At 52.7% G+C, this 26,281-nt stretch overlaps 6 protein-coding genes across 6 annotated transcripts; 1 reads left to right on the top strand and 5 right to left on the bottom strand.

The window, feature by feature from the left end:
- Nucleotides 1–2,500: 2,500 nt before the first annotated feature.
- JKF63_03199 (uncharacterized protein) lies at nt 2,501–3,976 on the bottom strand (the record flags this gene model as incomplete). The annotated part of the gene is made up of 1 exon (XM_067899219.1): nt 2,501–3,976. The coding sequence occupies one exon, from the start codon at nt 3,974–3,976 to the stop codon at nt 2,501–2,503; it is 1,476 nt and encodes a 491-aa protein (XP_067756009.1).
- A 2,869-nt stretch (nt 3,977–6,845) lies between these two features.
- Nucleotides 6,846–8,132, bottom strand: JKF63_03197 (uncharacterized protein; the record flags this gene model as incomplete). Its single annotated transcript, XM_067899218.1, has 1 exon — nt 6,846–8,132. The coding sequence occupies one exon, from the start codon at nt 8,130–8,132 to the stop codon at nt 6,846–6,848; it is 1,287 nt and encodes a 428-aa protein (XP_067756008.1).
- Nucleotides 8,133–9,109: 977 nt separating this feature from the next.
- On the bottom strand, nt 9,110–11,284 carry JKF63_03196 (uncharacterized protein; the record flags this gene model as incomplete). Its single annotated transcript, XM_067899217.1, has 1 exon — nt 9,110–11,284. The coding sequence occupies one exon, from the start codon at nt 11,282–11,284 to the stop codon at nt 9,110–9,112; it is 2,175 nt and encodes a 724-aa protein (XP_067756007.1).
- A 993-nt stretch (nt 11,285–12,277) lies between these two features.
- On the bottom strand, nt 12,278–13,762 carry JKF63_03195 (uncharacterized protein; the record flags this gene model as incomplete). The annotated part of the gene is made up of 1 exon (XM_067899216.1): nt 12,278–13,762. The coding sequence occupies one exon, from the start codon at nt 13,760–13,762 to the stop codon at nt 12,278–12,280; it is 1,485 nt and encodes a 494-aa protein (XP_067756006.1).
- A 1,531-nt stretch (nt 13,763–15,293) lies between these two features.
- Nucleotides 15,294–18,968, bottom strand: JKF63_03194 (uncharacterized protein; the record flags this gene model as incomplete). Its single annotated transcript, XM_067899215.1, has 1 exon — nt 15,294–18,968. One exon carries the CDS (start codon nt 18,966–18,968, stop codon nt 15,294–15,296), a length of 3,675 nt encoding a protein of 1,224 aa, XP_067756005.1.
- Nucleotides 18,969–25,132: 6,164 nt separating this feature from the next.
- On the top strand, nt 25,133–25,585 carry JKF63_03193 (uncharacterized protein; the record flags this gene model as incomplete). Its single annotated transcript, XM_067899214.1, has 1 exon — nt 25,133–25,585. The coding sequence occupies one exon, from the start codon at nt 25,133–25,135 to the stop codon at nt 25,583–25,585; it is 453 nt and encodes a 150-aa protein (XP_067756004.1).
- Nucleotides 25,586–26,281: the final 696 nt, after the last annotated feature.

Below are 26,281 nucleotides of genomic sequence, written 5' to 3'. Positions count from 1 at the left end.
GCAGTCTTCTACGAGCTGCAGTTGGCATTGTCAAGAGAAAAGGTGGCGTGGGAGGGGGACGGAAAGGGGAAGAAAGAGACACGCGAAGACAAACCAGACAGGGGGGAGAAGGCTCCGAGGAGGAGGGACCTATCGCAGAGGAGAAACGCGTAGTCATTCTGCGGGTATGCAACTCAGTAACAGAAGTGGGGATAAACTCGGATAAACCGGGGGAAAAATGCCGTGTTGCCGGGGTCACGGTAGAATTGAGGCGGATGCTGTATAATTCAAAGAGCGCACGAAATGAACAAAGGATAAATATATATATATATAGAAGAACGTGAAATTGGTGGTGAGGAGCCGCAGCGGTGGCTTCCCCTCACCCTCCTGTACACCTGCGTGTTCGAATGTGTCTAAGCAGCGTAAAATGAGAAGAGTGATTATATATATGTGTGTGTGTGTATATGTATATAAAGGTCAGTGGTACCGATGCAATCCCTCTCTTCCTCCTCCTCCCTCGCTCCCTCATCTCTGTCAATGCTAGGTATACAACATGCGCACACATACGCAAACGAATAAAGCAGATCTCGGGGAACAAAATAAACGGATTCGGGGCGGGGCGAGGCGGAGGGAGGGGGAGGGAGGAAGGGAGGGAGGGAGGGGGGTTCCGTACTGAAGGAAGCCTGTTTTATTTTTCAACACTTAAGTGCATTTGCATTTCCCCGAAGAGAAGGGGGACACGGGGAATGAAGAGCAGTGAAAGGAAGCATGAGAACGAGGCTCTCAGAAGTCGCTTTCAGATTCGGGGAGATAAAAGGGGGGAGGTGAAGGGGGAAAGGGGGAGAAGGGGAGAAAGGGGGAGAAGGGGAGAAGGGGAGAAAGGGGGGGAAGAAGTCTATAAAAATCTGAAGTGCAAAGCAAAATGGAAAGTGAAGCGCTCCGCCCTCCGTATGGCACTCGCATCATCCTCCTCTCTGTTTTTGGTTGTTGCGGAACAAATCTGGTGAAATCAAACGCGGAAAGCACATCAGCTTTCGCACACAAAACTTGGTATCAAGAAGAAAAAAAAAGTGTTCTGAAGCAATGCCCGCTCCACCACTATGCGCCCTGCTCTCCCCCCCCCTCCGCGCATTCAAGGTACACGCGCGTGCGTGTCCGTGTGGTCGGCAGAAGTGAAATAAGGGGGGAATTTCTATGAACAACTTCAATACGGCCTTCGAGTTCACCAAAACGGATGTCTGAAAACGAAAACGGAATACAAAAAAAAAAGAAAAAAGAAAACGTTTGACCACACGCGGGGACGCTTTGAAAGAAGTCCGCGGTGCGAAGAGACATGCCAAGGAAAAGACGCGAGGGAAAAAGACTGAAGAGAGGACTGGGGAGGGGAATACGCACGCATGCACGCATCGATGCGCATGAAGAGAACGATCTATGAAACACAAAATGAAAAAAAAAATGGACTCTTCTGGGAGAAGCAAAGACAAAAAGACCAAACAAATCATGTGAGGTGCGCACATTTTATCGTGCGCAACCCAGAAACGGCGGCGGTGAAAACGAAAGGGGGAAAAAAGGGAAACGAAGAGGGGCGCGAACGCGCGAAGCAGGCGAGAGGGGAGAGGGGAGAGGGGAAAGGGGAAAGGGCATGCGACACGTGAGTCCGAGGAAAGTGCAGTATGTCAACTGATTTAACTTGCGTCGGTGGCGTCTTCGTGTGGGATGCGTGAGGGTGACACCGGTGGTGTGTGTACAAAAAAAAAAAGTGAGAGATAAAAAGAAATGCTCCGCCGAAGCGACGGCTAACGAAAAACAGTAGGTGCTCATGTAGGCCAGCGCACGAGGCCTTGACATCTTCCTCTGAAGATTAGCACCAACCATCCTCCCCTCAGGCCAAGAGCACTGCTCGCTTATGGCATGCTGGTTTTCTGTTCCTACTCTCTCTCACCTCTGTGCGCCTGCCTGCGTAAATGTCAAGACCTCCCATGTGTTGACGGTGAAGATGTAGAAGCAAAATAAAAAAAAACAACGGGTAACAAAAAGCGCAACGACGACTCACGAGAAATCATCGGCTTGCTAAAAGAAGCAACAAACAAGTGAATGCAATACTTTTGTACAGAGGACGTCTCTACAGGGGAACCACCACGGGCTGTGACTCATCGACAATGACCACCTCTCAATCACCACAATCACTGCGCGCTGGCGCAGCACCCCCTTCCCTTCACCCGTCGGGTCATCTGTCACCTGCAGCGCATCGGCTACACGGCCAAGACCAGTCTCAGAGACGTTACACCCTCACCCGAGGAAAGATGAGACTTCTGGCGTCGTCAGATGCACCAATGGTAAGACGGGGGGAAGGAGCACGAGCAACCGCTCATCTGAAGGCACGGTCTAAGTGTGCGCGTGACATTGGCGCGCGTGAATAAAACTGTGCAAATGCGAAATGCCCTCAATCCCCTTTTTTGAAGGAAATGGAGAAATCCGTTAACGAGGCTCCGCTAACCGAGTCATGTGCACCAGTGTGGATTCAGGTGACGGGGCTCAGGGACTTGGACAGCGGGGTCTGAGACATGCCGAATAGACACGGCTGAACCAAATCCCCGTACGTGTCAAATCGGGCATCTTCCTTGAGGACGTCCTGCACTGGGCTCCGCGCTATCTGTACGCGGATGGTAGCCCCCATCATCATGAGACCGTTCAGGCGCATTGCCCGCTGCGCCCCCTCCAACGTGCGCATTTCCACAAACGCGAATAGTGTGGAATGGCTGTTCCCTGCGCAGACGCGGACTTTGTTCACAGGACCAGCGGAGGTGAGGAGCGCATGGAGCATACTCTGCGGCAAGAGGCTGGGCAAATGAGAGACATAAAGTGTTCGGCGCTTCATTTCGTCTTGGCGTGGGCGCAGCGCAGGCAAGCGCCGAAGAGGCGGTGCCTGCCGCACCGCAGTTGCCGGTGGACACAACACTGGCGAAATCACTGGCGGAGACTGCGTGGATGACAACAACGAGCTGTTCGGAGTCGTTGCGGCATTTGAGCTTGTCTTGGCGTAGCGGCGGAGATGACCGAGAAGAGCTTGGTGCACTTCAGGGTCCTTCACCTTCTCGGTAGCGTCCGCCACCTGTGCCCAGAAAGAAGCTCTCGAAATGTGGTAGTCCGGGAGGAGCGCACACGTGTGCGCCAGCGCGCAAATGCCCTCTAACTGGACAAATCTGTGCTCACTCTTCTGCAGCAGGTGTATTGCCAGAGAGTACGGGTCGCCAGTGATCATGCCCATCTGAAAGAGGCTACCCGCCACCAGGCCACAGTTGATCGCCTGAGGGGTATTCTGCTCGCTCGTTTCCAGCAGCAAGCGCAGTAACGATTTGAGCAGCTCCTCTTTAAAGGCAGAGAAGCCCAACCACTGCGCTGAGAGATCCGACAAGGCCGTCACAAGACGCCGAAGAATCACCGGAGATGCACGAGTCACCTCCACCGCCACATCCCCAGCTACAGCGACTGGAGACTTGCTGCGCCTTATCATGCAGCTGACACCCTGTGGAGCGCATTCGCTGTACAGGACCGCTAGCAGCGACTTGGGAATTTTGGAAAGGGCCTGCGAGACGGCCTCCAGTGTGACTGCGTGCACCGCCAGCGCCTGTGACTGCCGCCGGGGGATAAAGGCATTCATTTTCTGCGCCGCCAGCTCCGCCATTTCGGGGGAATCGAACCCAACAAAGCCCGTCATGGTTGCCCCTTCCCATACTGTGAAAGCCTCATCGGCACCATACGGGTAGAAGAGAGACTTGAGATCCGCGTCGGTTGTGGTGAAGCTCAGGTGGCCCACTGACAACCAGTGCTTGCAACGCGACTTGGTAGAAAAAGTGTCATCACGGCAGTCGTCAAACAAAAACGAAGACACATCGTTGCCAGCTGTGTCCTCTGAAGTGGAAGCAGAGCTGCTGATGCTGGACACGGATTGGCACATGGATATGTCCTCCCACGCGTTTGCCGGCCTGCCTTTCATCGTGAAGCCGTCTGTGTGTCTGTCTGTGTGTGTGTGTGTGTGTGTGTCTTTAGTATAGATGCGACTACGCTTGACAAGCAAAACCAAGAGGAGGGGGAAAAAGAGAAAAAATAAAATGACACGCACCCGAGAATAATGAAAAACGAGGAGGGTGCGTACTTCTGTGCGTCTTCCTATCTCGGTGTGGCGACTTACGTGTATGTGAAAAGGGGAAAAAATAAAGAACAGCAGGGGATCAAAAAAAAATGAGACTCTATGAAGGTAAAAATATAAATACAGCGGCTGTGTACCACCGAAAGAGAGAGGCGCTGCCCACTCCGGTTTCCCACAGTGCGTCAATCTGCGTTCACACACACACGAAGAGAAACTATAAACCACAAGAATGACGGGCAAAAGAAAAAAAAAAGATGACTCACCTATGAGGAACGTTTGCGTTTGTGTGTTCGATTGCGACTCTGCGTGAGCGCGTGTTTTGTGTATGTCTTTTTTGTTTTTTTCTTCTGAATGACCGCAGGTGTGTATGCGTTTATGTGGACGCAGGGTGAGGGAAAAAGCGCAGGGAAAAAAAAAATATGTTTACGTTTTCTGTATGAGGCAGGAGTGTGGTGGGAGAGCGACGAGTTTCGCTACCTCGACAGCGGCAGAAAGATGGGGAGTGAGAAAGAAAGCATGGAGAAGAGGGACTTGAATGATCGCCCAGTCGCGTGCATATTGTCGAATACTGCGATGCAACGGTGTATAAGATCATATCCCTTACACCAAGCATCATAACTTGGGGGTGTATTCAGGTACCGGATGTTTCTGCTGGGGTACTCAGGAAAGCACTCGAGGCCCCTTATTCGTTCGGATTTCGTGTGTCACCTAAACCCTGTTGCTCGTCCACCCCAAGCTCGTTGGTATGTGAGGTCGTAGCAAGACGCCTCAGCTTGTTGAATCAGCACACTCTGTACAACCAACCAACATCACATAAGGGTTGCTTGTGTTATGTCTTGTTTGACTTCAGTGCAAATAGAAGAGCTCCGGGGTGACCCGTTGTCAATGAAGCAACAACAAAAAAAAAACCAAGGGCGCAAAGAGAAGTCATCCGCATGTAGGTCGGCTCTTGCCTCTGTCGAAGTAACGAGAGGACAAAAAAGAGTCAAAAGCCACACGCAACACTTTGGAGTTTTGTTGCAATGATGCTGTTAGAGGGGTCAAATCCTCTTCCCGCTCTCCTCCCCTCGCAGTGATTCAATCATGAAGCCTAGCCATGCGAATCAATGAACTCGGTCGACCGCTTCCCAGCCCTTAACGAAGGCCTTGGTTTAAGGCTCGAAGATGAGCAGCAGAGGTGTGTGAGTAAAAAAGGTTGAACCTCTTCGTGCCTTGTCTTCATTTTGTGTTTCCCAGCCCTTTTCTTTTTTTGTTCTTTGCAGAGGAGCGCGCAGTGATGTACCCAATTTGGTGTTATGAATTGGCCGGTGCGTCTCGCTCGCGATAGAGGTACGCTCCCGGCCCGCCCCCTCTTCCCTCTGGGGGAGGGGAAAAGGGGTGGGCGTCTGCTCTGCCCCCGTCTGAGTGGAGGCTTTCAATGCGAAAAGGCTGCCTTCCTAAGACCCAATTCACTCAGGAAAGTGGGGGCAAAATACTGGCCCTCTTTGCAGTCCTCGTGGATTGCTGAAAACGTGATAGGGATGCGATTCCGACCGCGTTGCACCAGCCCAGTGCATCAGCTCTGGCCTGGGGTCTGATGAGATGAGCTCGGTTGAGATTAAACCCGCCTAAGCGAGGAATCCCGTTGATGACGAGTGGATGTCGGGGCCGCCCATCGTGAATAGTGGGCGTGCGAGGAAGAAGAGCATCTGCACGCGAGGTTTCGTTTGGCAGTGGTTCGCTGTATTTTTTCCCCTTTTTTCCCTCTAAAACGGCTACAGAAGCTCACTGACTGGATGTGAACAAGACAAGGAAGAGATTTTTTTTTTTTGGGGGGGGGGGGGGAGAGGGGGGGGGGAAAGGGGGGGGGACAGAGCAGGAGAAACGGCGCTTAACGGACATCAGTGCTGACCTCCTCAAAGGAGTCTTCGCCGCCGACTCGGGTGTTACCGATGGGGCAACGATCTAATAGAACTTTGATGTACACGCGGCTAGGAAGAATGAAGACAAAAAGTATACATGGTGAGGGAAAAGGCACACCTGATGAGATGTGCAGGCGCGCATGTTGAGATTGGTGGGTGGACGTCTACAAGGGAGTGTGATAGAGCAGGCGTAAAAGGAGGATGAAGAGTAAAGAGGGGGGCTGCGCACGGCCATCATAAAATGGCGAAGAGGGGAAAGCCGAAGAAATCGGGGACGAGAAAAGTAGAGCCCCCAGGAAGCCTGCGTGTCAAAAGAGATGAGAAAGTGGTGTGTGCTGAAGTTTGACGACACCGCTTGGAAGGGCACAAAGTAGGCCACCCGAATCAAGCCGCCAGTGCATTTTTCAAGGGCATCCGCCTTCCGTACCTCTACACCGACAAACTTTTTCACATGCTTTGGGGTGCTTAGGAAGGGTCTACCAGGTAGATGTGTCACCAGATCTTCGCGCTTTCCCACTACCATACCTAGTCATTGATAACCCCACGAGCACCTCACCGGAGCCTGTCCACACGATAAACCGGAAAAGGGTAAAGCAGAACAGGAAACAACAGATTTCAAACAAGTCTGTTTTTTTTTTGTCGGTTTTGCTCCTCACCTTGATGTCATAGAGCAACAAAACGCAACACACACACAGACGAGCCCAACATCCGGGAAAAAAAGAGCGCACTGGTTTGAGTGACCGTCGTAGAAAAACGGCAATCCCGGCTGTGGAATCAAAAGAGCCACCGCGCTTCCACTCGCGCGTCTTTAGAAGTCACAGCTGCTCCGCCATCTTGGCGAGCTCTATTGCACGCCAACCTCTGCCTGCATCGTCGCCAAGGGTGCTAACCGCCGAGGTGGGCAGACTGCTCGGCTTCTGTGCAAGCGTGGGTGGCACAACGTGATTATCAGAGGGAAGCACCTGATACCGGGGACCATCAAATATTCGGTAGTTGCACGACGGTCGCATGAAGGACTTGACAAGACTCTTGTCCGGTTGTGGGGTGAGCGGGCGTTGCTGGCGATGCGCCTCCCTGTGCTTTTCCTGGAGTGTCTTGACAGCGTCTGTTTCGACGGTGGGGGAAGGCGCGAGAGGAACGGCATTGAGAGAAAGGGCACCAATAGTGCGTGGAGTAAGGCGCAGCTGTGACGGCAATGACATCGGCTCGTTCACCCACACGCGTTTGATGTCCTTCACGATTGGCTCTAAGACATTGTAGATGAGCTCTGCGGGTACGCTTTCAAGGAGGTGGGTGGACAACACATGCAAGATGAGCACGTCAGAAGGAGGGAAGAGTGCGTTGTTATGCGTTAAGTCAGTCGGCTTTGTGCGAGCTGTGAACCAGTACATCTCTGCTATCACCGCGCACAGCATGTGGCTTTTCTGCATTTGAGTCAGCGGTGCACCGTGTCGTTTGTCTGGGGGTCGAATACCCACAATGTTCTGCATCTCGTAGCGATCAAAGGCGGCTGCAAGCGCCTCCTCGCCAACCATATGAGGCAAGCTCTGCACGTACGCCGCATACGGCATGGCAGGAAAAAGTTTCAGCAAACGGGTGCGCACTTCGGTGAGCAGCACAGACTCTCCCAGAATTGAGAGGCGGTGAAACTCGGTCGTTGTATTCCACGTCCGCGTGCCCTCTGAGTAAAAGAGGAGACCGTGCAGCAGAACGTTGTAGCGACGTAAAAACTGTAGGGCGAGGCGCTGGCGGGTCCTGCGGCGCGACGTCTTCGAGAAGTGGAACTCCTCCACGAGACGCGAACGGTTCGCCAGCTCGTCATATAGATCCTTTGCAGGAAGAGGCTGTGTTGGACTGCACAGACGTTCAATCAGGAGGCTGCGAAGGGTGTTCTGCAGATTAGCGTCTATTGAAAGAGCCGTCTGCGACAGCGCTTTGCCCGAGGCATGAGACGCGAAGGGCGAGCCTCTTGTGCACGATGCGGCCGACGCTTGCGATGAAACCGCGCGAAAAGAAGAAAGCCTCGCATCTCTGTGGATGAGATGCGGCAAGCCGAGCTGTAAGGTAGCAGGCCGTCGCAGGCAGTAGCATGCCCGCTGCATGGTTTAACAAAGGAGAACTAGAGTAGATGTTTATTCAATACCACCTTGCCCTTTGCGTGGCTCTATGCTGCGAACGTTGTGCTGTGATTGCACACGTCCCGCCAGTCAGCACGCTCTTCTGCCTGAGTATACGAACGTGTTTACTAGTGAGTGCAGGCGCGACCAAGACAACGCACCCCGCGTGGTATCGCGCGTACAATGAACAGTGCACATAAGGGAAGCATTCGACAAGAAATCAAAAGGGGGGGGGTAAAGCACAGAGGAATACCATGAAACAAACTGTAAGACACACGTGTGCAATCAGAGTGAGCACACAAAGGCCAGAAAGTGGTCGCCCACCCGCACCTCCCCCCCCCCCCACACACACACACACACACCGCTGCCGCCGAAGCAGCAAATAAAATCAGCAACAGTACCTCGAACTTTAACCTGGGTCGCCTGTGCAGAAAAGAGCAGCTGTCCAGTACGCCGTCAACCCTACAGAAAAAGTAAACCGCCTTGCGACAGGGGTAAGTCAAGGGAAAGAGCCGAACTCTCAACTGGTAATGGGGACCGTAATGAATGACACGGCGAGACCCCCCTGTCGGCTGCACTTCGCTTCGTCACGCTCCTGTGTTTCGTAAAGCCGCATTTTTGTGCAACTTGCAAGCTTCTTGGGCCTGTGTCTGTGTGTGTGTGTGTGTGTGGGGGGGGATGGTGTCAATGTTAATCTGGCGCCACGCGAGAATGGTACAGAAGTCTTCGAGAAAAAATTAAAGATCAAAATCCTGTCCAGTGTGGGACACACAAAACACGCAAGCAACAATAACATTAACCATGCACAGTCATATTATACATCAAGTACACACGCACGCTTGCGCAGGCATCAACTGGCAAGAGTGCGGCGCGCCGGTTCTACCGGGAAAGCACCAGGAATGTGCGTGGACACGTGCAAACGTTAGATAAACGAGCAGCGTTCCGTACCTGTGGAAGACGGATCAAGCACTGAAGATATCCTCTGGGCTCCGCCGATAAAGAAGCACAGATGTGCGAAAGCGGCAGAGCAGCGTATCCAGTGGGACAGTATCCTCTTCGGCGTTGGTAACATCAATGACAGGCCGCTGAGATGCGAGGGAGACGTACTTGAACACTTCTCCGCCTAAAGCCGTGTCGAGCTGTTGCAGCACGCGCGTTGCCTTTGAGATGGGGACACAGTTGCGTTTCACGTCGCCTTCCTCTCGGATGCCCTCGACTACGCGCAGTGTGAAGGCATCCACTTCTTGTACCCACTGCAGCTTGAACAAAGTCACAAAGTAGGCACCGTCAGAAAGCACACGAGCGAGGTCTACCTCCCCCGCCTCCGTTCGACTGCGGAAAACAGTGAAGCGCAAATGCAGCATGTTAGCCAACGATTTCTCCGGGCAAACGGCGCGCACCTCCGCAAAGAACGCGTCGAATGACATCTTTTCATGGAGTGTAGCTGCGGATATGGCGGTAGAGCGGCGGAGCTGCGCTAGGCGACGCCTACACATGTGCACCATCTCCTCCGGAAGATATCCCTTCAGCACGGCGAGCAGAGCGCGGCAATCGGGATGGTGAATGTTGTGCTGACACGTGTCCAATAAATTGACGCCAAGTGCTTTGACCTCCCCGGGGTCGCCTGCCCGTGTTTGCAACCACTCTAGGAAAAACTGTTGCAGCCGTGACGAGGTCAAATTTTGCTCCCGCGCCTTCCACATCAGCTCCAACAACTGAAGGGTGACCTCTAAGGAGAGGTGCCGGTGCTTGATTGGCACCGTGGCGGAGAGGAAGCCCATGACTTCGGAAGGGATGCGACCTGGCGGAACAATGACGTCTGTCGACTCTACCTCTGCCTCGCCGACACCCTCTTGCTGCAGCCACCCCCGTATAACCCGGAAAACAGCATCTGCGGAGTTGCTCGCCGCTGGGGAAGCGCTGGCGACAGGGTCTCGTGCGGTCAAGTGTGGCTGAGAGGTTGTTGGATGCCTTACTGAATCGGGGAGGGTGAACGTTTTCGTGTGCGCAGGTTTATCCTTTTTGGTGGCCTGGGCCAACTTCATCTCCAGGGCATCGATGCGCGCGAGCAACTGAGTAACGAAATGCCTTGGATAGCCGCCTGCCATCGCGTCATCACCTTCGTGAAGGGACTTGGTCTGCAGCAATAATCCACGTAGGCCAGCCGGTAATACATCAGTGCCGGTCGAGAGCTGGTGGTTTTCTATTTGCGCGTACGTCTGAAGCCTCAGAAAGCCCTCCAGCTCCTCCACTTGTTCTTTCAGGACCTTGATGCGTGCCTCCTGGAGTCGGCTTTCTTTCTCCATATTGCGTTGCTGCTCAAGCACAGCGGCGGTGCGGGCGCTCTCCTCAATCATCACGTGTGACAGCAATTTGACTTGCTGCTGCGCTTCCATGTACGTTTTGCGCTTCGCTTCCATCTCTAGAGTCAGGAGGGCGTTTGCATGCTCGGCCGCGGAGACCTGATCCCGCATAGCGTGCAACAGCTCCTGCGCGGCACTGAGCTGCGCCTTTTGGTTGCTAATTGTTGAATTCATAGACTCCTTCAGTTGAATGAGTTCCATGGCATGCAGTTCCCGATCGGTTTGACTCTCGAGGTAGTCCACTTGCATCTGCTTCACTTTCTCAGACATCTCGTTCAGCGCCGCATCGTACTCATCACGGATGAGAGCGAGAATTCCCCTGTACTCAGAAAAGTGATTTGAAAACGTGTTGAACACCTCCCGAAAGATGTGCAGGCAATCTGCTCGAGAACACGAAGGGTGCTCGCGTAGGTACTGCTGATGCTCTCGGCGGATAAACGCCTCCAGTTGTAACGCCAACGGAGCCTTCGACTCAAGCGCAGCCTGGCGACGGCGTTGACGCGACGACGCCATAGCGGGCCACATCTGCGCCCATCGGGTGACAGCATGGCTCGACACCTTCTTCTCGGGAGCAGGGGGAACGGGGGACAGGACAAGAGGAGCAGATACTGTCTGGGTCTGAGCTTGCGACTGCGGGGCCGCTACTGTAGCGAGAGCACTACTCAGAGGGGCCAGATGATACGCGCCGCGGCCCGGCGACTGTGCAGTTTGACCCTGTCGCTGAGTAGGCCCAGGTGATACAACAGCGCGACCTTTTGGGGGGTGAGATGCCATTTTGTGCAGAGTACTGAGAGTGGACACGCTGGGATCGAGCACAGCAAAAAGTGATGTGACCGTTTTCCTTCTGCGCTAACTGGAAGGATTTTCGCACATCCCTTCGTGGCATCCTAGCGCAGGGAGTCCCAATGCCGCTTGGCCGGGAAACAACCGGTGGAGTGTCTTGAGACGACACCCTCTCTCATATGGTCGCTGAACAACGTCATTAGTGGGTGAGATCATGTCGTGTGACAGAGAAAGGGAGGGGAACGAGAAAAAAAAAGAGGGCGTGTGATACGGGGTTCGTGAAAACCCCTCGGAGAATCAGAGGAGAACAAAGAATTCAGAGAAAATGCACGCGAGTTAAAGGAGAACGCGACCGAGGCCACGGCATTTACACTTGACATCGAGTTGGTTCATCACGCCCTGTGTGCTACAGATGACAAGCGCGTCATGGACACAAACCACGGAGTGGCGGAAAGGCCCCCCCCCCTAACCTGACAAGCATGAAGACAAATCTTATCCCTCAACTAGCGCACACCGGCCAAGGATACATGCAACAACGCAAACTTGCACATGCACGCACACGATCACGCGGAGTACCATGTCAATCGAACAAGAACACATGATGTATAGACGCGAGCATTGTCTGGTAGTTCTTTCTGTAAAGAGAGCGCGCACACACTCATCGAGCACCGTACGGGTATGTCGGCTTGTACACTTACGCACCCCTTTCTGGTTATCGCACTCACAACCCCTGGAACATGTATGCCCTCCATCACAATTCACTGCACGGCTCTTCCGAGCGACGTGAAGGACCGAAGACCAAATGAGCCATCAAGGATAAAGTGGGGGGATGAAGGGAGAGGGAATGGAAGAGGACAAAAAAAAACAGGCCATTCGCTTCCTTGTCTTCCCCTGTTCACAGACGGTCCCGTGTACACTGGGCTCCCCCAACACCACCGCCACCATCCCCTCTCCTTCTTTGGTTCCGCTGTGTATGAAGAATGCTCAAAACACAGCAGGACAAAATTTTTTCCTTTTCTTCTGAATGTAGTTTCTGGAGATGCGGCGTGTGCCAAATGCCATACGCATGGGCCGCCGCCCATTTCGAGAGTGACCTCCACGCGGTGTAGTAGCAGGATTTCTCCATGTTTTGAACTCCGGCGGCACGAAACGCTCGGTCTCTGAGTTGTCAACAGAGATTGGTTTGACCTTCACGTCGTACTTCTTCTGAAAAAGCCCCCCATTAGGTCGACAACGTGTCTGGGATGCAACTAAGGTGTGACGGTGAGCAACACGAATCGTTCGCACGGTGTCCCACAATGCCGGAGAGAGGGTAGATTCAGCACTGTCGCGCTCGAACAAACGGCGGAGCATTAAAAGCTCTTGTGGGTGGTGTCGCAGGTACCCGTGGATGCTGCGTGCCTGCTGTATCTCACCGCTCAGATGCAGCGTGAGACGATGGCGCGCGTCGTGCACCGCCGCAGATTCCTCGAACAATAAAGGGTCCACCACCCGTTCTTCGATGCGCGTTGCGAAACTCAACGCTTTAATCAAAACCCCCACGGTGGGCGCGGTGCGATAGCGGCTGAAAAGGGCAGTCAAGCTGTCCAGTGTGCCGGCGTGCAGCACCCCCACCACGGCGAGGGCCTCTAGCACATCCAAGAGCCACTGTGCCTCCTGGGTGACAGCTGTAGTTGAGGGGGTAAACGTTGCCCCTGGCGCAACCGATGCAGGTGAAGCAACTGCCCCCTCGAAGGGTCCAAGCGCCGCCATTTCAGAGGCATTGCAAAGACGTCGTAGTTGTAATTCGACCTCAGCGCAGAGCACATCGAGTAGGTTTGGTTGGTGTCGCAAAGTCTCCTCGTCGGGTACGTCTGCTGCTTGGTAAAACTCCTTCGTTGTCATTTGCTCTGTCACCTCGCTGCTGTGATGTGCCACTTCTGCGACGCTGAAAAACATAGAATTCAGGGCGCGTAAACCGCGGTACGTGCGCCGTAGCCCATCCAAACTTGCGTAAGGGGCCAGCTCCACGCAGCGGCCAAGTGCCAGTGTTGTCATCTGCGGGTCGTTCAGAAACCGCTGCTCCGCCATTATCTGGAAAGCATTACTCGTGTAAGCAGACAACTCAGAGAACGAAGAGCCCGGCATCGTATTAGAAATGCCCGCAGACACGTTATCGTGGGTGGGGAGAGGGGCTTTGAGAACAGACCACAAGCACTTCAGCATGACATCCTCGTTGCGAATAGAGCGCACAGCCAGGGTTTGCAACAGTTGAACCTGCTGATGCAGTGAAAGCTCCCCGTTACAGATCGCAGGAAACAGAGCTGCCGTATAGCATGCCACATCAACGGGTGAGGTCATCGGATTAAGGCATTTCTGATAAAGCCTGACGGTCGACCCGACGCTCGCCCCTAGAAGAGCGGGTGGAAGCGCAGCACCAGACATGACGCTGCTCTTGCGCGCATACGCGAAACGAATGCAACGCCGCATCTCCTTTTCCGGAATCGCTCGACAAGCGCTCGCATCCGCTGACACTGCAAATGCGGTGTGCTTTTTTTTTCCTCCTCCTTTTCCAACGTGGGTTGGGGTAGAAGAACGGGAATCGACAGAGACCATGGATAAGACAAGCAGGAAAAAGGGATAAAGTGGGGACAGAAGTGCACGGCAGGGTCCTGAAAAGCGATCTTGCTTCGTGGGGTTCACCATCTTCAAAGACTATGTACTCACACTAGTACTTGGCGCATATGTAAAATCATCGCTAGTGCCGCAGGGGGTTGTGGAGGACTTTACAGCGCGTCCGGTGCACTGTGGATGTAATAAAGACGAACGGCCCACGGTTCTTTACTCAACACGGTCAATAGGAATCTGAAAAACGTTTTCGTCACCGTATGCGCACCCGACGGCTCTACACCGTCACAAATCTGGCGATAAAACCCACGAGTAACAGTGAAAGGAAGCGGAAAGACTCGGTGCGTTGTGCCTATCCTGGGCGGCCACACAAAATGGAGAAGCAGGAGCGAGTAAGGACAGATAAAAAAACGTGTGGCGCCGTGGACCCACCACGAGGTGCACGAGACACGAACAGAGACAACGCAAAACGAAAACATACGAGCCGAAACGTATTCAGTAGTGCGGGACGGAGACGGACAAGAAGGGGGGACCCTGGGCGATGCGATGAGACATTTTCTCTTCACCAGGTCAACTCTGCCACACAGCGGATGAGCACAGCTCTACACATCCCACACACGAGTCTTTCCACTGGTCTGTCGCGTGGGGCGCGGCAGCCGTACGCACGCGTTGGAGCAACACCGACTCAACCAACCGTGCGCGGACATGGGCCCCTTACCTTTACCCACTATCCGTTGTGCATGTCATCCCTCAAGGACACTGTCCCTGCATGTCGTCATGCGTCACATCTTTCCCGGGAGTAGCTCGGGTTCCCGCGCGGGTAAGAGGTCAGGCCCTGGGTGGTGAGCGTTAGGGAGGGGAAGGGACTGACATTTTGCTCCTCACGCGGGTAACACAAGTATGTTTACTGTCGCAGGTTGCACCGACGCAGCTCCACCCAGGGCCTGACCGCCGACATCAATACTGATGCATCACCGGCCCCCAGCGCTGTAGGTCTTGCCACTGCTACTGCCAGAAGCAGTCTAGCATGGGTAGTGGGGATAGTGAGCTGCCTGGCCTCTCGCAAAGCGGACGCTGGGCCTCGGTACCCCACACTGAAGCGCCTCCTGTCACGAAGGCCTACAGGCGAGCGGAGGCGTACAATGAACTACGTGGAGCAAACTGTCGTCGAGAAATAACCAAGAGAGTTGCTAAACATACGAATCCTCACTCAAAACAATGAAGATATACGTACCATCACCGCCACCAATCTATACTCGGCCGAAAGCACGCAAGGACTCATGTACACATGTACGTGAAAATATGTAAACTCACAGCTCTAGAGAATGCAGTGTCGAGGCCCCAGGCGGAAAAAACACTTCACTTTGCAGAGAAGGTCGAGAGGGTCCGCACGTCACAGTTTGAGACTCTGTGCTAGCAATGCAGACCTGCGGGCCACCTCAGCCACTTCCTGGAACCCTGTGTGATACGCAAATAAAGGATGGCAACTCAGCTTCATGACACACCGGATAGTATACAAGAGTGTCGTCTTCTGCGCATCCGTTTGTGAGGCGCCCCATTTGATATCATGCGATAGCTTCGAGACCAAACAGTCAAGCTGCGGCACGGTTAAAACAAGTGCGGGATTGCTTTCTACTAATTGCACAAGCAGATCTTTTGCAAGGTCATTAATCGCAGATTCTCGGTCGCCGCTGCCGTGAGAACTGCAAGCCACAATAAGCACGCTGGCAACAGAGTGTTCCGCCTCACAGTATTTTACCAAGTCCACGTTGCGCTGGCGAGCGGCCCAGAAGACCGCAGAGAGCGACTCGAACGCCAGTTTGCGGCACTCCAGCCCCTTGTCCACGCGGTGAGTGTACCCACTCAAATCAAACGCTCCCTGCAGCTTGGCGTCCTCACGAAGCTCGGCCAACAAGTTGGGGAAAATTGTTGTGCGTGTTTCCTCGCAAAGTAACCAACGCGGACTACGCTCCAGCACCGCGATGAGGAGTCGGAGGGCCATGGTGCGCAGAGGCAGCGATGGCGCAGTGCTCTCCTTTGCGTCTGTAGGTCGGCGCAACAGGAGAAGTGCCCGCACAACAATCGGTCGGTAAGTCTCAATACTTGCAGAGTGCTCCACCAACGCGCTCAGGAAATAGCGCAGGGCTACCATGCACGTCACTCGTGTATCCATCGACGCCTCTGTTTCGAACAAGGCGTCGGCAATCAGCAAGCCGTTTTCTGCGTCCAGAACGAAGACGCTGAGAAGCCCTGCACACGCCCCGTACAGCTCTACGAGGTCCGCGCTAGGGTGAGACTGAAGGAAGAGATTCAACAGAGGTTTGCTCACCGCGGCGTCGTGGAATGCGGTGCAGCATCGCGAGAGGGCCAGTGTAGCCGCTTCCTTGATGGACTTCACATAGTAGTACCGGCCAACTGTTCCGCTGTCCGCTGCCCTCTCACCACACCGCATCAAGATAGACCTAGAGTTACCGGGGTGCAGCATGCACAAGGAAAGTGACAGCTCGCCACAGGAACGCACCAGTTCGCCCTCCTTGCTCTGAACACTGTTGATAACCAGCTCGGACCACTCGACACCAAGTCCGCTCGTCTGGCCAACCTCACCAACACAGAGGAGGAGGTGCGCCCTTTCCAAAAGCTGTGGGTAAACTGAGCGCAAAAAAGGACTCGCCGCGGATGCGGAGCCTGCCGCCACGCAGCGCACCATTGTGCAGATGCACGGCATGTGAGACTGATTCGACACCAAAAACTGGCGCACATCGTTCTCGATGGCTAATCGTGAGACAGTTTCATGCTCATACACTATGGCCACGAGTGCTGTGAGGCTATGCAGCGCGGGGTCAATTAACCTCCGGCTCCACTGCACTGCATCGGCTAGTCGAGCAATGTGTTCCCACAATCCCGTCAAGTAAGTTCCATAGAAGAGTTCAGACCTCTCTGTTCGGTGCAGGAAAAGCTGTGCAAGAAGAAGCGACTGTGAGCATAGCTCGGCCAGCTCACACGAAATCAGTGAAAGGGGCTGGCCTGGGGAAAAGAAAGTCGCCAAGTGCTGCAGAAACGGTGAAGCTAACGGTGGTGTGTTGGGTGCTGTTAGGCGGCGTAGTAGCACGTTGACAGAGGCTGCTCGCACACTTGCTGACTCCGACTCAATCAGCGCGGCCACCTCCTCCAGCACAGACATCGGAACACATGAAGATGCACTGCTGCTTGCAACAATACCCAATGCTCGTAGGACAGGCAATTTCACTTCGCTACACCGTAGTGCACGCCACAGAGAGGTTGTGGGCTGCTCCAGCGTCGAGAATCCATGAGCTGCAGCCCAGTTTGCGAGACCCTCCGCTGCTGCTGCCCGGCATGCGACAGGAAAGTGATGATTCTCCAGCAGAGCAGAATAGTTGTTACCCAAAACGGCTTGCACAGATGCGTCGTGGGTGACCGCATACACCTCTGCGAGTGTGTCGCTAACCTTGGCGATGCAGGCTGCAGTGGAACTCAAGCTGCCTCCGCACAAGCACAACGCCGGAAGCGCCTTGGCAAAGTCTACGATCCCGCTGCTCAGCAATTCTCCGTCTCCTTTTGCTCTGATGACGCTCGCCACAATGCTCCGAAAACCCTCTACGACGGCTGCACTGGTTGCAAATGCGGAGAAGTGGGTGCGGACCTGGCACAGAAGCAAAGGCACAATGGTCTCAGAAAACACTGTGGCATCTGCGATGGTGTCGAAGATGTCTTGAAGAGCCTTCACTATTGACACCGTACCTTTGTTGTCCCCGCCGCCGATGAGCCTGCAGAGCTCGCGGCAGCTAGTGGTGATCAACGCGACGCAATCCGCATCATGCGCGTAGGAGCACCGTGCAACCGTGCGTAACAACTTCACAGCCTCCAGCTGCACCAATTGGACGCGGTCCTGCAGTGTGGTCACCACTATGTTCAGGGCCTGCATGCCCAGATCCTTGTCGGCGTGCTGAATCACTAGCACCTGGAGAGTGCGAACGGCCCACATGCGCAACTTCCACGTTGAGTCTGAGGTCCCTTCGTCGTACTCGTCGTAATCGTCGTCGTAACCGCCTCCGCTGGCATAGACGTCCTCCTCTGCGCTTGAAGCGAATGGATCAAAGGTGACCAAATCCTTGAGAGCAGCGAAAATGCCACGCCACGACAGAGCCCCGTCAGCCACGTTCAGCTGGACGAGATAGCAGACGACTTCAAGCAGCGCATCGGTACTGTCCCCCCTGTCATCATACTGCTCTGTGGCATGAGCCAGTCGTTCGCAAACAGAGTCAATCACTTGCTGCACCACTCGCATTGGAGGCGACCGCAGGGTGCGCATTTCAACTTCACAGAGCTGGAGGTAAGTAATATACTGTTCGCTGGATGTCGCACTCATGAGCAGCTTCAGAGACTCTGTCACGACGCTTTCTTGTGTCGTGGCCCTTACAGACACCAACAAGGACTCGACCAAAGTCAAGATTGCGTGCCGAATCGATTTGGTTTTCTGAAAGTCTCTCACCGCCTGCTTTATCAGTGTATCGCGCTCGCCCAGTGCGTCCCTGTAGGCAAGCAAGAGTGCATTCAGCGCGGTGTAAAGTGTCTCTCGCGCCATGTCATCCAAGTGCTCCACCTCCAGCTGATCCGAACAGCTGGCGCAGAGATGCCGAGCCACATCAATCTGCTGTTGCCAGAAGGCGACGTTTCGGCGAGCCTCGTTGGCGAACTCCGCACAGCATTTCTTGAAAGTCATCCCACTGAGGTACTGCAAGTTGGCGCCATCTCTGTCATCCGAAACGTTCTTTTTTGTGACGCTCGACAACAAGTACTGAAAAATTACGTCCCTCTGGCTGCACCTCACCACCATGTCCGGAAGCACGTTGGCAGCCTCGTTATGAACTTCCTCACAACGCTCGTTAGGAGAAATACAGAGTAACACTTCATCCACCACATCATCGGGGATACTGCCCTCGTGTGCGTTTGATAGGTGTCGCTGAAGATCGAACAAAGCCATCAGTCGCAGGTCTTTATCAACATGTCTGATGTCTCTCAAGAAACCACCCGTCGAAAACGGTGCCATCAGGGCTGATATGAAGCCAAGAGAAAAGCGTGGCAAAAAAAAAAGACTTGCCGAAAAGAACTGCGTGAAAGTCACCCCACGCTCGTGATGGATACAGTTACAGCAGAACGGGCGTTGCGGTAAAAGGGGGGAAAAAAGGGTCTTCAATCTTTGAGACGCCGGGAGTAGATGATAACAAGTCCCACAACTCGATACCGGCGAGTCCCTCCCCACCTTTCTTTTCGCCTGTTAGTATTGTGACTAAGTACTGAGCCGCTAAATGTCGGCTGCTGTGAAAAGCGAAATAAGCAAGCAAAACGGGAATGCGTGTGGGGTGAAGAGAAAGTAACCGACCTCCTAAGGGGAATACTGATCAGCACAACAGCATCTGTGCTCGTTTCTGTCTCGCCCCAATCCTTCGAGGAACTACAATCATCGACCTTGAAGAACAAAGCGCTGTCTTGGATTTCTGTATCCCTTGACGACGCGATTCAGCCTCAACTGTAAACAACGTCTCCTGCGTGCACCTAAAGCGCAACGAGTCCATTCAATCAAGAATACACACGGCTGGCAGACCTCAGCCCCCTTTCTTTTTTTCCCGCTAAAATTAATTTTCTTTTACAGTGAGGGAACTGGCGCAGTCATTGTGCTTTCTCCGTTCAACAGCGCGCTCTGCTCCAGAGCGTCATGTAACTTCAGCCCCACTCAGCACGAGATTGAGAGGCTGATCGCGTGGGGCGCGGCAGCCGTACGCACGCGTTGGAGCAACACCGACTCAACCAACCGTGCGCGGACATGGGCCCCTTACCTTTACCCACTATCCGTTGTGCATGTCATCCCTCAAGGACACTGTCCCTGCATGTCGTCATGCGTCACATCTTTCCCGGGAGTGGCTCGGGTTCCCGCGCGGGTAAGAGGTCAGGCCCTGGGTGGTGAGCGTTAGGGAGGGGAAGGGACTGACATTTTGCTCCTCACGCGGGTAACACAAGTATGTTTACTGTCGCAGGTTGCACCGACGCAGCTCCACCCAGGGCCTGACCTCTTACCCGCGCGGGAACCCGAGCCACTCCCGGGAAAGATGTGACGCATGACGACATGCAGGGACAGTGTCCTTGAGGGATGACATGCACAACGGATAGTGGGTAAAGGTAAGGGGCCCATGCCCGCGCACGGTTGGTTGGGTCGGTGTTGCTCCAACGCGTGCGTACGGCTGCCGCGCCCCACGCGATCAGCCTCTCACACGGTCTTCACAGTAATATTGTACTCGGCTTCTGTAGCTGAATAGAAACGCTCCAATGGATAGACTTATTCTACGAGCTCTCGAATTGCATCATGTTTTCTTCTTCAATTAGTTAATAGCAGAACAAAGACAGCACAGAAAACGTTTAGCATAGTGGAGGCGTGGTTTTGCTTCATGAAACTGCAGCGGATAGTATAGAACACCGAAAGTAAATCTCTAGTCAATGGAAAGGAGGGATCTGGTGCCGTACATAGCGAGACTCACACAATCGACAAATTCCTGCAATGTCGTTTCCCTTGGACAGAAAGATAAGCGGTGGTAGGGAAGCTCAGGAGGAAGTCCTTCTAGCACTATCTCTTGAGCAATCAAGTTCCCATAAATCAGCACGTTGCCCAGACAAACAGTTTTTTCTCGAGAAACATCCCCAGTACTTGGCATCCTCATCCGATGCGAACGACATCGCGCACAGCGAAAAGTCTATTCACTCAGACACACGAATAACAGAAAAAAAAACGATTTGCTAGTTATTCAAGAAAGGGCAACAATAAGTATGATTATGGCAAACAGAGTGGTGAGATTTTTTTCACTTCGTCACTGTACCCCAAGCAAGTAGAATAATGGCGCTAAAAGGTTAAAGAAGTAAAGCAAAGATTGGTGAACCGCCTGAGTTTTTTTGACGATCTCCCTAACCTTCACATGTTATGAGTATTATTTTCTTCCCAGAGCGCAACAACATTGACAAAGGTGTGGTGAATACGGGCAGAGGTGCCGAAAAAAAAACGCAGGGCGCAGCCTTTCCGTTTCCACTCAGAGAAGTACACAAAAAAAAACCGTTCACGACACATTAAGGAAGGCCCTATTAACCCCACTTCAGGTTCAGCTCATAATGCAATACCTGTTTCTCTTTCATGCACAGCGATACAGAGGAGCGGGGCTCCTCACAACCCTCTGAAACTCATTTTTGGAAATGGGGAACCAGTCGTTGCAGTGTCGCGCGAACATCTACAGAAAAAAAGAAGACAACCTCGAAACACGATCCTCGGTGAAGCATCAACGCAGAATTGATTCGATATCTAAAAAAAAAACGAGTAAACAGCCTTGTCACTTGATGCTTGTAACACTATGAAAACTTAGAAAGCAAACAGTACTTATTCTGAGCGGACAGAAACGTGTGATGACTTTCAGCACAGTCAAGAAAAACCACATCACTGCCACGAGAGCCGTCGTGGAGAACAGGTCAGAAAATGTACGCAGCTATCCAGTCATCTCTCTGCTCCTCATCCCATTTAAGTGGTGGATAAAAATGTAAGAACTCCAGTAGCCTCTCGAATCCTCAACCTTCTCCCCTTAGACCTCCCGAGTCCGATCTCCATCAATGGTGACACTCTGCCGCTTATCAAGGAAACGTATGAAAAAAGCTTTAAGCGTTTCAATTTCACAAAACGTGAATGATCCCCGTCCCTCCCTGAACTGTGGAAAGTTCATGGTTTGGCGCTCAGCTGCCGTGACTGTGTTACAGCGATCACCCGACCATTGGCTTGAGAACAGCATCCCCGCCAAGGAATGCCCACTATCCGTTGTGCATGTCATCCCTCAAAGACACTGTCCCTGCATGTCGTCATGCGTCACATCTTTCCCGGGAGTAGCTCGGGTTCCCGCGCGGGTAAGAGGTCAGGCCCTGGGTGGTGGGCGTTGGGAGGGAGGAACTGACATTTTGCTCCTCACGCGGGTAACACAAGTATGTTTACTGTCGCAGGTTGCACCGACGCAGCTCCACCCAGGGCCTGACCGCCGACATCAATACTGATGCATCACCGGCCCCCAGCGCTGTAGGTCTTGCCACTGCTACTGCCAGAAGCAGTCTAGCATGGGTAGTGGGGATAGTGAGCTGCCTGGCCTCTCGCAAAGCGGACGCTGGGCCTCGGTACCCCACACTGAAGCGCCTCCTGTCATCAGGGTCGTCGCTGTAAAAATGAGGAAGAAAGAGACACCTTGCCTCTCCGGGCGCCTGAGTTAGCTTGCTTGGCGTGTTCTCTGAACTCATGGAGCGGGCTAAGATGTTCGTACCACCTCAATTGCCAGCCTGCGAGCTGTGGACAAAATATACTCGGAGAGGAATATATCAAATGAATCCATGAAGGTCACCTGAGTATCAAGGGCTCTCTGAGGGAAAAAGAAACCATTTAGAGAAAATTCGAGCAACTTGCTGGCGTCCCACACGTGTTTTGTCGAGAACCCGGCACAAAAGCTACGTGATCTTGCGAGTAAGCTGAGTTCTGTTTCGAGGTGAGCCGAAAAAGAAAAGAGACGTAGAAAAAAACGACACTGAGAAACAAATATAAGCTCATTTTCTGAGATTTGTCGTCATGTTATCAGTGCGTATTTCCGTTATTCGATGCCAAGACGTTAAATGCACTGACTGCTTTGGGAAGCCAATAGCAACGCCAGCTGAATTATTTTCCTGAGGTCGCACTTACGCTTCAATGGTGCAAATGCTCCGTCTTTTGAGTAGCTTTTCAGTTTGGGAAACCTTCGGAGACTCTGCCAATCGGCACTGTGAGCAAAGGGATTTTGGTGTCCCGAGATGTTTCGCAAGCACACAGACAACCGACTCTTCCATTAATGCAAGCCACAGAGCACACCTTGAGTGAAAGATAATTTATTGAGAAAGACCCCAAACACGCACCGCTTCGTTACTGACATTGCATCGCTTGCTGCTGGTTTTAGATATCTATGGCGTGCTCTCGGGAAGAAGGGAACCCGACAAACAGACCTCTGCAGAAACCTTTAGGGGGGGGGGTAAGGATGCAAACCAATTAGGAGAATAGCAGGAGTGCTGCCGTTCCTCGCCAGTTAACTTGGCGGTTTGGGCTTTTGTTGACAAAACCACATCTGCTTATCGGCGAGGGGAGAGAGAGCGAATCTTCACGCCACTGTGTCGCACATCTCAAAAGGCACCACAAGATTGGCGCCACATCCCACAAGAATCAGCGACAGTTGACACGAAGAGAGCGACAGAGTGAAAGAGAAACCTTTCTAGTTCATGCTAGCTCTCCGATGACCCCCCTCCAAGCTCGAGAATGGGTTCTGCACCCCGGCAGTTCTCGCGGGTGGTCATAGAAGCACCTGACTCTTCCCCCACCGAGCTGAGAAGTGAGTGAAGAGGAACACGAGTTCACCGCGTTCCCGCGGTTGGGGGGCGGGGGAGGGAGGAAGAGCCGAATGTCTGCGTCACGGTCGCTTACACCCTAAGGACTAGCAGGGACCTTCGCGTTTTTGTGTGTCTGGGGAAAGGGGAGAGGTGATATACATCCAGCGAAGGACACCCACTATTTGAAGTGTCACTCGTCGCGAAAGGGGTGGTGAGCATTCTGAAGTCACCAGGGTACTTGAGTGCTTGGTTAACAGGTGACTTGATCAGTCTCACCGATGGCGAGGATTAACTACACTCTGAGTTACGACGCAAAGCGCTGTAATGGGAGGCCCCCGTGTTCTCAAGATTTGCAGATTCAAATGCACATGGTCAGACACCGATCGTTCAGTTCGCCTTCTAGGAAAGGGGCATAAAGAGATTAAAAAACACACTCGTTTTTCCCGAGCAAACAGGTGGGGGTCGAACGAAAAAGTAAAAGCACTAAATCTCGGGCATGCTGGCCTCGCATAAATAGCACTGCTGGTCATCTTCATTAATCTTACCCTTTCCTGTCAAAGCCCCATACCTCCCGAGATTCTTAGAAGTTGAAGATACGCGATCGTGTACCCCATAGCGCGAGCTCTAATTATTTTTTCTTATCGGAGGACCAAAATCTTAGGTCTTCACTTTTCACTACCTTTGAATTTCCAAGAGGGGCTTCGTTTTTTCCTTTGTCAGCCCAACTCTCGCGTGTTCACTACTTCACCAATTTTTTATTCGCCTGGAAGCTGTACGGTGCTTTACGCTCCTGGGAAGATGGCTTCCCATTTACGCCACCGCAATCTTTTCACTGCCGCAAGGAAAAACGAGAATGCTTTGAAATCAGAAAAGGAAAGTAGACGGGTTTCCCCCTTCCGTCTCCGCGCGCGGATTGAGTGGTATGAAGCCTGTTACTCTTTCTGGGTACTCACGTTTTCCCGTCATCGGGTTGCTGGCGCGTTTCTGATCATGCGCAACGTCAAAAAGCAGACCACGTCCACTTGTGGATTGTGACGTCGGTGACGCAAAGCGGGGAAGATGTTGTGAATGAACACCGCGCATCGTAGTTAGATAAACGGTCATGACTAGGGCTTTGGGGTTGTATGGATGTTTTGATTAAGCTCTACACTTGCTTCTATTAAGGATGTCGTCCTACCCCCGGGGTCTCTCATGTTAGGAGGTCTCTGTAATCTTTTTGTCATAGCTTCTGAGCAACCTCTCTTCACACGATAACTCCTAAGGGTGTGCTGCGTGAAGAAGTCAGCGAACAACTTTACCTCCCCAGTAGTGTTGCTTTATATCCCCCATTTCGTCAATATTTCTTCATAGGTGTGCTCATTTTCAAGTGCCACCACTGAGAAAGGAAAAATATATGTGTTCATCCCCTCTTTACCTCAGATGATGTTCCGTTAAACCTCTTTTCAGCTGTGATGCTGTTTCTTAGTAGCTGCTTCAGCAGTTGATGAGAAACCACCCACGATACGATTAACCTACGCGATTACTACTCCAGAATAGCGCATAGAGCGTAGTCGTTGTGTTTTTTTCTGCGCCACTTCTCATTATCTTCTCTTCCTTTGGATTTGCCATTTCTTTATCGAATTATCGATCTTCGCGGTCGGTTTGGTCGATAAGCAAACGCAGATTTATTTCCTCTGGCGCTTGTGCTTTCCCCAGAAGCAATTTCACCTCTCGACTGTTGTAAACCCTTTCCCTTTTAGCATTCGAAAAAACAGAGAAAAGGCGCATAAATTCTGAATTTCAGAGGAACCAAAAATGCAACGGTTACTCTCTCGTCGTCTGGGTAATCGCTTGGCGTTTCCCTTAGTCGCTGCTATTGCTACGTCCTCACGCCCACAAGTTCCTGTCCGTCTCGGTTCAGTTGCGTATGCGCGCGTTGCTCCTTCTTTCCAGTGCTCACAACGATTCTACTCTGGCGGCCACCACGAGGAGCCGGCCTCGCGCAGCGGTCAGTACCTGTTGGACAAGAACGACGTCCTCACCCGCGTGCTAGAGGTCGTGAAAAACTTTGAGAAGGTTGATGCGTCGAAAGTCACCCCCGAGTCCCATTTCGTGAATGACTTGGGCTTGAACTCCCTCGACGTAGTCGAAGTGGTGTTCGCCATCGAACAGGAATTTATCCTAGATATCCCAGATCACGATGCAGAGAAGATTCAGTCCATACCTGACGCCGTTGAGTATATTGCTCAGAACCCCATGGCCAAATGAATGGGTGGCGGCTGCTTCTTTTTTTCGTGCGGATATCCGGTACTGTTTTTGTTTGCTCAATCAGTACCAAATTGATTAAACGAGAGTTCTCAGCATACTGATACTAAAAGGGAGTAGTACGTAGGGTATTGTGAACCGTGTGCACAAGTGTTTTTCTTAGGATTTTTCTTTGTTGAAAAAGTTCGCTGTCGCGTAACTTTTAGAGTAGCCTTCGTGAGGTGAGCAGAGGTGCCGTGTGCATGGCGGAGAAAAAACATGTTGTTTCTGCCCTACTCTTGACTATTAGTGTGCTGCACTCAGCTGTTGCCTTCTTTGTTCTTTTCCGCCCAGAGACGGTAGTGATGCAACGATCATTAGCGGCCTTTTTTCCCCGACGCGGCGCTCTCTTGTGTATTCTTGTGTGAGGAATGAGGCGCTCTCGTGTCTTAACTTTTTACCCGTTCTACAGAAAGCAACGGTACTACTGCCTCTGCGCGGCAACACCTTTGATAGCTTGTAGGCTCACTGAGAATAAACCCCGAAATCCGAAAGACAAACAGAAATAAGACCATCACTTTTTTAAAGCAGTACAGAAGAGATGCCAGGGCTCAAATTCTGTGGTTTTTTCTTTGGAGAGGGGGCGGAGCGGAAAATTCCACCCTCATCACTGTTGACAACATACCAACGCTCTTGAAGTCAGAAGTTGTTTTTGGTACT

This window comes from Porcisia hertigi, chromosome 27 (assembly GCF_017918235.1).
Source record: "Porcisia hertigi strain C119 chromosome 27, whole genome shotgun sequence".
Classification (NCBI taxonomy): domain Eukaryota; phylum Euglenozoa; class Kinetoplastea; order Trypanosomatida; family Trypanosomatidae; genus Porcisia; species Porcisia hertigi.
This window is presented reverse-complemented; position numbering and strand designations above follow the sequence as displayed.